This window comes from Cucurbita pepo, chromosome LG16 (assembly GCF_002806865.2).
Source record: "Cucurbita pepo subsp. pepo cultivar mu-cu-16 chromosome LG16, ASM280686v2, whole genome shotgun sequence".
Lineage (NCBI taxonomy): Eukaryota > Viridiplantae > Streptophyta > Magnoliopsida > Cucurbitales > Cucurbitaceae > Cucurbita > Cucurbita pepo.
The window spans coordinates 1,142,887-1,155,887 of NC_036653.1; the positions used below are offsets into that span (position 1 = coordinate 1,142,887).

General features: G+C 37.5%; 1 protein-coding gene across 1 annotated transcript in view; it reads right to left on the bottom strand.

The window, feature by feature from the left end:
* LOC111777111 (golgin candidate 5) overlaps positions 1-8,614 on the bottom strand; it is a 10,742-nt gene extending 2,128 nt beyond the window's left edge. Inside the window, exons 1-18 of the mRNA XM_023656554.1 lie at positions 8,177-8,614; positions 7,635-7,848; positions 6,073-7,142; positions 5,710-5,781; positions 4,773-4,847; positions 4,289-4,403; positions 3,926-3,987; positions 3,790-3,837; positions 3,326-3,610; positions 3,167-3,226; positions 2,942-3,025; positions 2,777-2,842; positions 2,595-2,693; positions 2,303-2,521; positions 1,412-1,526; positions 1,125-1,345; positions 391-450; positions 180-293 (exon numbers count right to left, since the gene is read on the bottom strand). Of these exons, the coding sequence (XP_023512322.1) occupies positions 180-293; positions 391-450; positions 1,125-1,345; positions 1,412-1,526; positions 2,303-2,521; positions 2,595-2,693; positions 2,777-2,842; positions 2,942-3,025; positions 3,167-3,226; positions 3,326-3,610; positions 3,790-3,837; positions 3,926-3,987; positions 4,289-4,403; positions 4,773-4,847; positions 5,710-5,781; positions 6,073-7,142; positions 7,635-7,782 (2,913 nt within the window). The 5' untranslated portion in view covers positions 7,783-7,848; positions 8,177-8,614. The remainder of the gene's footprint in view (positions 1-179; positions 294-390; positions 451-1,124; positions 1,346-1,411; positions 1,527-2,302; positions 2,522-2,594; positions 2,694-2,776; positions 2,843-2,941; positions 3,026-3,166; positions 3,227-3,325; positions 3,611-3,789; positions 3,838-3,925; positions 3,988-4,288; positions 4,404-4,772; positions 4,848-5,709; positions 5,782-6,072; positions 7,143-7,634; positions 7,849-8,176) is intronic.
* Positions 8,615-13,001: the final 4,387 nt, after the last annotated feature.

The window sequence follows — 13,001 nt, forward strand, 5'->3', positions numbered from 1 at the left end:
AAAAAAAAAAAAAAAAAAAAAAAAAAAAAAAAAAAAAAAAAAAAAAAAAAAAAAAAAAAAAAAAAAAAAGCACTACCACTATAAGATAAACTAATCTAAATAGGGGAGGAGCAAGCATTGTGCTTTTGCCACATGTACAATCTATCTAGATTTCCACACTAAGAGATTTGTTATTTTACCTCCTCATCACGTTCTCCCATCAGCTCTAGCGCAGCCGAGTGCCTTCTCCTTAGCGCTTCAAGTTCTGCTCGTATGCCAGGTAACATAGCAGCCTCTGCTCTTAACTTCTCACTCTGCGCGTCAAGAGAATCAATTCAAACGTGAAGTCAGCGCAAGTGGCATCAAGCTCAATGGCATAAAGAGAATAGCATGTGAAGAATCAATACCAACCTGTGACGTTAACTTCACTAGCTCCTCAGCAAGAGAGTCACGGATAGATTCCAGCGATTTCTGGTCAAATATAAATGAAAATAGAGCTAAAGTTTGAACTATTGTGGGGCTTAAAAGATTGAATATATAATTTTCTTAATATTTCTACAATCCCTTCCCAGGAAAGGAGAATGAAATGCACTAAACTCTAATCTTAACTACCACATGTCCAACACTGCCTAAATAGAATATGGGATAAAACACTTATGGTCCTTATCTTTTTATGTTATTGAAGTAATAATTTTAGCCTTGAGTAACAATTTAATTCCTATTAATTAGAAGTGTAACATTAAACTCAATCATGTTAAATCTTGTTAAGATTTAATGACGTTCCTCAAATATGTAGATCAATACACTATTTGAAGATCATATGTTTATAAAACTACCAGAACTAAGTCATTATATACTAAACTCAATTCTTCACATTGATGAAATTCTTCTAGTCAGTAGGAACTCAATAATACGAACTTTATACTATGGAGACTACAATTACATATAGATTATAAAGACTAAATAGTCACATATTTAATGGTACATGAACTAACAAAAATTTAGGAACAAAATTTTTACTTCAATGAAAATATTTGAGACCAAAAGTCTTTTATAAACCCTAGAAATGTAATATAAGGAATGCAGACAATGCAGTAAGGTAACATGTGCGAATTGAAGAGTTCCAAGGTATTAAAATGACAAACCAATCGAGAGACGTAAGATGCAAGTTCTCCTTCCTTCTGACGGAGAGCAGCCTCAAAAGAACTAGGAGTCATGCTTTTCATATAGTATGGACTCATGGCTACGTCCCCAGCAATTTTCCTATCAGATAAACTTTCAGATGAGCCTAAAGACGCTTGAAGAAAATAGCTTTCCTCCATGATTCCTAGGCTAGTAGAACTTGAGAGCTTACGTGCCAAGTCACCTGCACGAGTAATGGTATAAGGAAATACACCCTGAAAAATAATGTCATGCAAACAAAGAAGCATACCATTCTCAAAAGTCGAATTATGCCGTTTTATGGGGCTATGATCAGCCACAGCAGTAGAATGGAGATGAGCTTTCCTCTCCAAATCTGATCTGGCAGTTTTCTCCTTTTCAATCTCCTGTCAGAGATTGAAGAAAAGCAAAATTTCCAAGAAATGAATAAAGGAGTTTAACACACAAATTATGCAGAAACTTCATGATAATTAAACTCCTGCAACAGATGATAAAATGCCCCCACCCAGCCTAGCAAGTAAAACAGACAACTCTTATGCAAGCTTAATATTTTAAACACCAGAAATTTAGTTTTGATTGCTAGATAGTAGGTCAGAGAAAGGACATGATTATATCACTGACAATAAAGTGTTTGATACTGAAATCTGCAACAAGGACATGGCATCTTCAATTTGATTAATCAATACTTGAAATCCTCTTTCGAGTGGAAATGAGTAATAGAAACATATTTTAGTCGAAAAAACTGAAAGTAAGTAAAACACTTGAAAACATAAGCAAAGACATGGCATAAACATGACATATAAAAAACATGAACTAAAGTATATTTTTGGGCGAAAAAATTGTCCATGTAAACAAATTTTAACAATTAAACAGCTTATTTCTAGTCCAAGAAGCGTCTTAGGTTATCTAAGTGTCCAAAAGTGTCAATATTCACGTATATAACATTTTTTTTTTCAAAACAACAAGGTATTTTGGTATTTCCAAAAGGCGTTTTGGTTTGACATACACGTCGGTCAAACTATGTTCCAGTGTGTTGCATGTTGGATTTATGTCCAAGGTGTGTTCACACCCCAGATGTGCACCTAACATGGAAACTTTCACTTATAGATGAGTCTGTACTTCCTAGGTTAAAGGGGTTATGAGTTCATATAAGAACCAAAACCTGCTGCAGCAGCTCTCTATGCCTAAGAGACTCTTGCAACTCTTCCTTGTGTTTCCTTCGAAGATCCCTGATTTCTTCATCAAGTTGGTTTGCACGACCCTCTTGAGTGTCAGCTTCCTCTTTTGCTGCAAGATATTCCTGCCTGATTTCAGCTGCTCGCTGTCTCTCCTTTTCGAGGGTTTTGCTTAATTGAGTCTGTTCTGCTCTAAGGCATGAGACCTGCAATACAATTCTGATGAAAGGTAATATTTGAAAGGCAAGGTGGATGATGAAAATCATTAGAAATAAGAACCTGCGCCTCGAGAACATTAATTCTAGATAAGGTTTGGGACAAGCGTTCATTTACAAATTGTTCTCTCTCTTCAGCAGCAGCAGCTTTGGCTTCTGCTTCCTGTGTATTCAATAAAAAATCAATAAAGACATGTCTATATGCTGGGCAAATGGTATATAGCACAGAATAAATCTCAAAATAACCTGAAGTCTAGAGTTAAGAGATCTTTCAACAGCACCCCACGCTTCTGCCCTTCTAGCAGTTGTTTCCTATTATGATCACGAGAGGTTAAGAGATAAGTCCAATAGCCTGAACTTGAAGTATAAAGATCAACATAAATCTCCAAATGCATTGTAAGATGTACTGACCTGCATTGCTTCAATCTGCCTCAAAAGAGGCCTTGTGGACTCTGGGACTTGAGTGATCAATTCCTCACAACGTCGCTCACTTGCCTATAAAACAACGATTACTAGGATATAAATAAAGGAAGATAACGAGATTGTTTCCAAAATTTTCCCTTTATGTTTTCCAGTTCCCAGGTCCAGTGTAGTCGGAAGAACTAAAAGAAGCACTGAATAGGAAATGCAACATACTTGGTAACGCTTTTGAAGGTCCTCGATGTCCCTACGAAGCATGTCTTCTCTAAAGACGGCCTGCAGAAAAAAAAAAATTAATGATAAAGTCATCTGTCTGAAATTTCTTAATTTAGCTCACTTTCCTACAATGAAAACTTTTAGAAGAACAAAGAAGACCTGCTGCTCCTTTCTACTTAATGTTTGTCTTAATTCTTCAAGTGTCTGAACTAGCATTGTTTCACGTTCCTCAGCCTCCCTAAGACGACTTTCTAGCTCAGTTCTGGCTTCACTGTTTGCACGTGCCTCTGCTAGCGCTTCGGCCTCCTTGGCAACAGTTAAGGCAGTTGTATAGTACTCTTTCTGTGCTGCTAGTTCGGTTTGGTGCTTTTCTATTGTTTCTTGCAGCAATTTCTCTGTAGCAGTTTTGTCCCTCTTGATGCTATCTACTTTATTTTCTTCCACCTGAAATTGAAGTATAAGATGCATAAGAAATGAAGTCATTGCAAATGATAGGTGCAACAGACCATACATTCTGGAAAGATAAAATTCCATATGAAACCTTCTGTACCTCCACATTGATTCAATGAAAATATTCTAAAGCATACTACAGAAATATGATAAGAACCTGACAATTCAATTACCTGAAGCTTGGTAATTAATCCCTTCTTCTCTTCTTCAAGCTCTCTTATCTAGCCTCCAGAACCAATTAAATTAGTATTCGTCTGAGTAATATAATTTTTTTTCCCAAAAATCTCAGTGAAAGTTGACTGAGCATACCTGGGCCCTTAATTTCCTAATCTGAGATTCTTGAGAAGCCTGCTTCTTTGAAAGCTCCTCGCCTGGTTGGTAGACAAATATTCTCAATGGTTAATCAAATAGGAAGACAAACTGCCTAATAGGACACTCTAACATGCATAGGTGTAAATATTTCAAAACGAAAAGGACAGAGACTGAGCGAATGTGAGATGCAGACAGCAAATATTTTATTCCCCCACAATACCCACTGAAAAAAGAAAAGCAACTATAAAGTTGTCATTTCTGCAGAATTTTTTTTTGGATAAAGAATTTTCGTTTCTGCAGAAATTAGAGGTAAGAAAATACCATTAGACATACATAAGAAAAGACTAAGAAGTTCCTCACCTTCTGCCATAACTTGATTAATTATTTCATCTTTTTCCTTCAAAAGAGCAGCCACATCACTCCTTCTACTTTGCTCCCTCCTAAGTGTATCCCTCTCCTTAGTAAGAGAATATACCTGTAATGTTACTATCCAAAAGCATTAGAAATCACCCAAGGGAAATAAAATATGAATATAATTCACACTCGCTCACTTCTTTTTTTCCGAAACAGTTGCTAACTTTCTACGAGAAAGTGATTTAAGTAAATCATGTCCCAACTGGAAAAACTCCATTGATGCTTGGCATATCTCTAAACTTATGGTTATTAATGCCATCAATTGGAGTTCAAACTTCATAAATCAGGCCCATGGGAAATAAATGTGTATGGGTGGTGAAAACAAAAGGTTTTCGAAAATCTCAAGCTGTCTTAACTACTTCTAGTAAAACCAAGATTAAACTTCATACAGAAGATGTTGGACCAATAATATAAAAAAGAAAAGACAAACCTTCTTTTCAAGAGTTGAGACTCTCTGATGGTATTCCTCTCGCAACGATTCAATTTCCGCATCACTCGATTTTTTCTGTTATAATAACAAGGAATGTAAGTAACATATATTTCATCTCTCTCTACGCGCGCAGGGGGGGGGGAATTTGTAAAAGAAAATTGTACAGCATATATTACAGTTCGTAATTGAATGATGAGATGACAATAGATTGACCAAAGAATATTCACAAATGAAGACAAAAATGTCAGAGAAATAGGCATAGCCAAGCTTTCATAATGAAATTCAAATGAGTTTGTTTAAGTGAGGAAAATGAAGTGGCACGAATCAACAAGGAAAACAGGTCAAAAGGCATAAATTGCATTAGGCCTCCACTATTAATTGACCAAATTCAGTTGTTGAGATAGTTTTTCCATCCACACTTTCAAGAGGGAAAAAATGTCAGTAACATGATGTAGGGTTATTTGTAAACTAATTATTGAAACTAGTTGTTGTTTACAGTTAAACTAGCAGCTGACTAATTAGTTTGTTATCTGGATAGTTTACTTGTTAGTTCGTTATGAACTTCTGACTTAAGATAAGAAGCTACGAAGAGTGGTAAAGATGGACAGTCACGATTGCATAATATCAATTTATCGGTCTCATCATCGAAAGCTGCTTCCAATTGCTCGAAAATTCTAAGCTATATGGGGGGCTTGGAGGGTGAGCTAAAACAAGGGATCAAAAGTTGAATAGTGAGAAGGCAAGTGCAGAAAATAATCAGAATAAGATTTGTGTTAGGTACAAGGTTATATGGATCAAATCTCAAGTTCATTCATTTGTATTTGCTTAGAGTGCCCCTTAAGTAAGTGGCCTTCCTCTATCAACCACCACACCTAACTGCTCGAAAAAAGGATAACAAATTAAGATCTTAATTGATTAACATGAAAATATAAAATACCTTTAATTCTTCGATCACAGTATTCAAATGCTCATTTTCATTCATCAATTTCGCTATCTCATCAGCCTTTGCCTGCAGGAAATCAGATTAATGATTTCATAAGTGAGAAAACTATAAGGAAAGGAACATCTCAAAAGACCACTTCTCAGGTAAGATACCCTAGACAATCTAATCTCAATTATCTGCAGCTCAGTCAAATATAGTCAATTTTCAATAGCAAGAATAACCATGTAAAAGAGCTCCAGGCTCAAAATGTATCTTTCTTGAGAGTTCAAAACCATGTAGGGTGGATAAATTCAAACCTCCGACCTGAGAGTATCTTTATCTACAAGGTTGTAGGTAATGTATTGCCACATGAAGTACCTGAGATTGTCTTGCTGCACCTTGCAATGCTGTTTCCATCATTTTCATATCAGCCTTCACCTTCTCTAGTTCATGCGCAGAATCTAAATGACCAGGTATATTTTCCTCTGAGCTCAAACCTTGTCTTTTGGTTTCTGTCTCACTATCTTTAGGTTGCTGCTCCGTTTCATTTGCTTTAATTGCTAGATCACTTACATTAGAATCTGAACTAGAAATTCGCGGAGAAGCGTCCTCAAAGAATGGGGCACTTGACAATTCCCGAGGGCCTTCTTTTACCTCAGTGCTACCAGAATTTACGCTAGAAGTTTCACTACCACCTTCACCCTGGTTATCATCAAATGACTCAACTTCAACCTGTGGAATCAGTTTTAAGGGCTCCTTTACTTCTGATTTTAATTTATCGGTGCTCTCTACCTCAACCATTGGTTCATTTGTCCTATCTGCTAGCAATATTTCTTCAGTACTTCTGCTATGCACATCAGAAGAACTCTGAGATTCAACCGACAGCTCATTACTTCCTTCATCTTGATATACATCCGTTCCCCCTAACTTGGCACCAATCTCTGGATGTTCGGAAGTTTCCACTTCTAAAATCTCTTTCTGCTGTAGATTGTGAATGGAATCTGAAATTTCAGCAGTGGGTTCAGGACTTTCAACAGACATTCTTGGTGATTCATGATTGGCTTCGGCAGAAGATTCCAATACTTCATGGTTCTGGACAGAAGATCCAAGAACTTCAATAGGCATGACTGGTGATTCAGACTCTGCTTCTCCTTGGCTTTCCTGTTGTACGTCTGACCCTTCGTCATCTTTTTCTGTGGGAACTTCAACATCATTTTCAGAAATTGGTTCCTTTAAAGGAGAAGGAACTGACTGCTCACTTTCAATGCCTTCCTTTTCATTCAAATCATGTTGAAGCTGTGAAGGGTCCTGTTTTTCTGATGACTCCGTAACTTCAGGGGGGCTTGGTGAAGATGGCAGTTCCTGTTTCTCTGATGACTCCCCAATTAACGCCCTGACTGGATCGAAGAGTGTTTTCCCTTCAGAAGCTGATTGCCAGAATCCAGGAGCTACAAGGATATAAAGAGAACATGAAAAACTATTGGCTAAAGAACTGGCAATGATAGTACAGACATTGACCAGCTCCTGCATTTCAGGAATCATGGATTAATGATGGCAGAGCAAGAACAACTAGGAACACACAACCACAGAAAAAAATTAACTTCGATTCATGGCAGTTAGATTTATCAACCAACTTTTCTAATTTAGCATTTTGTGCTTTATTCAAGGAAAATAGTGGCCTCAATAGTTCTAACTTTACAAGAAAAAGGATTTGGAACAAAACCCTCTTTGATTTTATTCAACACTAAGTTTTCTAGACGGTAGACTCCAGCACATATGAAATAGAAATTTTAATCACAGTAGCCATTTCATAATAATCTGTCTCAGCAGAAAAATACCATCCCTGCATCGTTTGAGCTTTACTACAGATTACACATTATAAAAAAAAATGTTCAACCAAATACCCAATGATAATTAGCAACATAATATGGAGTAATTACCATCACTGCTGGATTCCGGCTTCTCTTCAAACCCAAGAGCAGAGTCAAAATTCTTCTCAATATTCTTCACGCTCTCTTGGAGCTTATTTACCGCACCAGCAAGATCCGCAAAGTTACCCAAAGAAACCCTCCCACTAAACCACGCCATTCAAGAACAAACGATAGATCCACAATTCAATCAGCTAATGCTTGCACATAAAGTCCCCAGCTAATACTGAAAAAAGAAATAAGAACAAAGAATTCAATTGACTGATAAAAGCTTCTCGAGCATTAAGAAAAAACTACAAAATCAACCAAATTTAGTCGGTAACAGTATTTGAGAATTAGCAATATGATACGAGGGCGGAGGGTTTCCCCAGTGAGCTACATTTTCGATGAACGCAACAATTCATTCATTCATTTTCCTCACACCAATGATGACATAATGCAAGAAACGAAAAATCAATACAAGAAAAGTGAAGTTGCAAGATCCACATAGAAACTGATCAGAAACAGGAATAGGAAGAATTAAATTGGCATCCAAAGGCCAAGCTTATAAGAACCTCGTCATCGACCGCGGAAGAGGATCCAATTGAGTATTGGTAGGAGCAGTGAATAGCAGAGGATCCCGGAATCACGTGATGGTTTTGCACAATTGAGCTGCAGACAATTTCGGCAGACAATTGGGTTTGAATACGAAATTTAGAATGGTGAAAGATCGCGACGGTGCGCAATACGAAACGGGGAGTTGGGCGTTGGTAGCGTGGCAGTGGGGGGATTCGTCACAACGTAGGTGTTGTCAGACACACAGATCTGGTTCAGCGCCGTCGCCGTCGCGCGTTTCTCGCCGGAGAAGAGGCTGTCGACGGCGCGTGGAGGTGGGGTTGGGGTTAAACGTTGGAGAGGAGGGAGAGGAAAGAGATCGCGGGAGACGATGAAAGAAAGAGAAGGGAAAGGAAAGCAGAAGGAAGAACAAGAGAATTTGGACCCACCATTTTAATCAAGGGTTAAGGGAGCATATATATAAAAACCAAAATGGATAAAACCACAATCAGATGCTTTTACGCAAAAGACAATCCCAAACCTCGGATCAAACTACGTCCTNATAATACATCGTACATCGCATTCGAACAGTAAAATCATTTATCTCGATAATCGATAAATATAGTATTCATCCAAATTCATCCAACAATTATCTCTAAAACTCATATATCCTATTAGATAAGCTTAAAGAAATCTCAAATTTATTCAAATGGACGGAAACAGCACTAGGAAAATTGTGGACAATTACTCTCGAATTTAGAAGAAATCTGAGAGTAGGAGACCCAAAAACGGCTATTACTTGCGATTGGAAGCTCGACTACACTCGATTCTTGTTTCGTTTATAGGGGAAGCTTAACGAGAAGTTGAAACCTCCAGAATCATCGTGATTTGAAGATTGAGTTTTTTGGATTATTCGACGGAAATATCATCTCGGATCATTGAGTTACCGTCTTCTAATTTAAATTCCTGTCGTTGGATGTGGTGAGATTTGTGTCCTCTAGAACATACTCAAATTTGGTGAAAATCCAATGGTTGGATTTGAAGATTTAAATGATTTTCTGCTCATTGCTCACTGTCACATATCTGATTTTCTGATCAGTGACATTTTCGTAAATATCTCGAAGCTCATGGGTGTTTTGGTAATTTTCCATTTTTTTTATATTTTATTTGTAAGGACCGGGGTGACTCGATAACTCTAAAAGACGGGTAAATTTTTCGTGAAATAAAGCAAAGGAATTTAAAACATTATATTTCCAGTATATCAAAATAAAGTTTGTACATAAGTATTTAAAACATAACATATTAGTTAAAATACAAAATAAGAGACATACACAAAACATTTTAAGACAAAAGGGTAGAGGACGATGGGTGAGGTTTGTTTATGGCACCTACTTCGAAGTCTACTCCCGACCGACCTCGACCAGCTCCTTATCACTTAGAAAAAATGGAGAATAAGCAATGAGTACAAAGACTCAGGAAGTAGCCTACTTGTAGGCTGTTAATCATGTCCTTGATATGCTAGGGTACCACATTCTTTGTTCTTGTCTGGTTCTTGTTCTTTCTCTTACTATAAATACTTAGGCCCTCTAGTTCTTATTCTTGACTTGGGGTTCTTAACTTGATCTATCTTGAGGACCTCGGTCCCTGGATTTCTGAAAGCTTGGTTATTCTTTAAGAGCCTTAGTACCATGGTTCTTGGTTCTTGGTTCTCATCCTTAGAACTAGGATCTTGATCCATATTCTTTGATCCTTCGCTTTTTCTTGGTACTTTTTTGGTTCTTGTTTTGTTCTTGGTTCGTTGTCCAAAACACTCCCCCTAGGATTTACGGCACTAGCCATGCACCTGACAATCCTGTGTCCAAGACATCATGCGTTCCAAGCGACATAGCCTTAACCCGCATCTTAAGGCTTGCCCTTTGATACGGTCTGTTAACTTATGCCTAAGGCTTCATGCATTCCAAGTAGCATAGTCTGAAAACCTACATCTAAGGCTTCTTACGTTCCAGACAATGTAGTCTAATCCTGTATCAAGAGCTTGCCCTATAATACAGTCTGAATATCTATGCGCAAGGCTTCATGCGTTCCAAGCAGCATAGTCTAAGTCATAAGCATGCTGTACCGTGGGAGGTCTTAGGAGATTCTTGATTCTTGATTCTTGGCTAAGGTAACTTACTCTCTTCTTGTTCCATCGTGACCCTAGACTACTCCCTAGGATAGACCATAAAGGTCACGTGCTCGGTGCATACATGAACATGGCATCCTGCAAATATTTTGGGTACCCATAACTTGATGCAGGGCATCTCTTCTAAGTGAGGGAAACTTGAGGCCAAACATGACATCTTGCAAAGGAAACATGGTGCAGGGCATCTCACCTAGAAGAGGAGTTCTTGGGCATGATTTGAGTATACCTAGCATTCTTAAGTTTCTGAGTTTGGGGACCTTGGTCCCACGTCCTTGAGTGGTACCTAGCATTCTTCTTACTTGGGTAGTTGTAAAGCTTGTGTGGTGTTGTTCTTAGTTCTCATGTAAGTTTCTAAGGTCCATATTTTCTTGAGACATAAGTTGGAACTTGCATTTGTAACCATATGAACCCATCTTAGCATGAGTTGTTCTAGAAGGTCATAGATTCCTAGGGGAGTTCTTTAGAGGGTTCTAGAAGAGTCTTGATTCTTGTGGTGTTTCCTTCGAATGTTTTTAAGGTCCTAAGTCGGTTTAGATTTCAAACTTGCTCCAATCAACTTGAAACCTCAAACATATCTTTGTGTCTTTCAAAGTAGACCTTATAAGAAGTAGCAAATCATTTGGAGCATGGATAGATCTTTAATTTTCACAAGTAGTCATAGGGGCATTTTGGTCATTTTACCCTTAATTCTTGGTCATTTTGCACCGTTTCTTGGTTTACCTACTTATCCTTATCCAATGACCACCAAATTTCATATATAACCTCAACATGATATAATATGCTTAGCATTAAAATTTTATATGCAGCGGAGTTCATTTAATGAGCTATTTTAACGTTACCTAATTTCCAAGCAATTTGATCGGTTTAGGGCCTTAACTCACGTACGGTTCATTGAGTTTTTCTTTCATATATCCTTAATTCATACTAGGTTTAGGGTTCATATGGAAATGCAAGTGATTCCTACAAGTATTTCTTAACAAAAAGTCCAAGGTGGTTACTTACCTAATCGTCGATGTTTAGGACCTCCGTTCTTGAGCTTTCGGTACTCGAATTACTTTAAATTTCCTTCCACATACTCCTTATTGTGTGTAGTTTCTGGAACCATAATGATTTTTATGAGAAATGGTATGGAAGGGGATTAAAATTGAGAAAAAACCAAGGGAAGTTCGAGTTTTGGGTTGACGTGGCTGGTTCAACTTTACCAGCCACATCGTCTTCTTCCTCCAGACGGGAAGAAGACGTTGAAATGCGTATTGCCGCCATCTGAAAATCGAGCTCCACAGCTTTGATTACATCATTTCTCCCCTTGATTACTTCATGAAACTTAAAGATGGTGTTACAAGGGAGAGTTAGGGATTGATTTCATATCTTCTCATGGATCATAGCCTAAGATATTAGCCTCCAAAGGTCGTCCAAAATATGATTTCTTGCCGGAGCAAAAACAGAGGATTTCTTATTGGGTAGCCGATTCTAGGGGTTTTCAAGGCTCGATTTCTTCATGGAACTTCTTACTTATTCTTTCCTCAAGCTCAATGAATTAGTTTGGAGGAACGGATTTGAGTGTGGGGTCTTAATTTTGAGAAACCACTCTTAGTCTGCAAGTTACCCGACACCTCCGATTTTCGATCTCTTGGGTATCTTGTTCTATGATGTTTCAGCTCTCTATTCCTTTATCAAAGTTACTCAACTTGATCCTCTGAAGCTTAAGGAATTATCAATTTGAAGGAAAAGGAATCGTAGATAGGAATTCAAAACTTACTCCCAATTTAAGCCCGAAATGAATTTTCTTCAATTGGGCATGTTCCTGAGGTTATTTCTCTTTGTGATCTTCTATGGAAACATTCCTTGGAGATGCAGAAACTTATTGGGATCGTTCTTGCTCGACAAATTCTCGTGCAACCTCGGATTAGAATTTTGAGTTTTCCTTGAAATTCTTTAATGGCGGATTGGATTGGGGGAATGGTTTCTAGACACTTTCAGCACTCAATTTCTTCATAAAACTTGTGGGTAATCTTGTTTAGAAGCTATAGGAACAAGTTTGAAGGAAAATGGTGGTGCATTGCTCTCGAATTTGGAAGAAATTCAAGAGTAGGAGTCCCAAAATCTAAATGCTTATTGCCTACGATTGGGAGCTCGAGCTTGCTCGATTCTTGTTCCAAACTATTGCCCCAAGTTTAGAATTTATAGGATAACTTAAATCGACATTGTGAGCTCCAGAATCATCGTGAATTGGAGGTTGGATTTTCTAGAAAATCCGTCGAAAATATCATCTCCGATCAGAGAACTACCGACCTTGGTTTTGAATCCTAGCCGTTGGTGTTGGCTTTTTGGCCTTGATCTCACTTTAATTAATTTCAATCAATTAATTGATGTTTTGATGATAACAAACCTACTCTTTAATTATTAATTATTTTCAGTATTTTGAACTGTCCACAGTATAAGGTCGGGAATAACAATTTCAACGACTTTTCAATTACTCAAATCAGAGCTAAAACGAAGAAATTACAGTCGAGACAACATACCCGACGTGATGATGTGGCAGCAAAATCAAAATGATGGACAAATCAAAATATATCAAAGTATGACATTTATGATTTTGGGAGAGTAACAAATGGTGGAGTTTTTCTTATTACTATATTTTTAAATAAAGTTATTTTTACAAA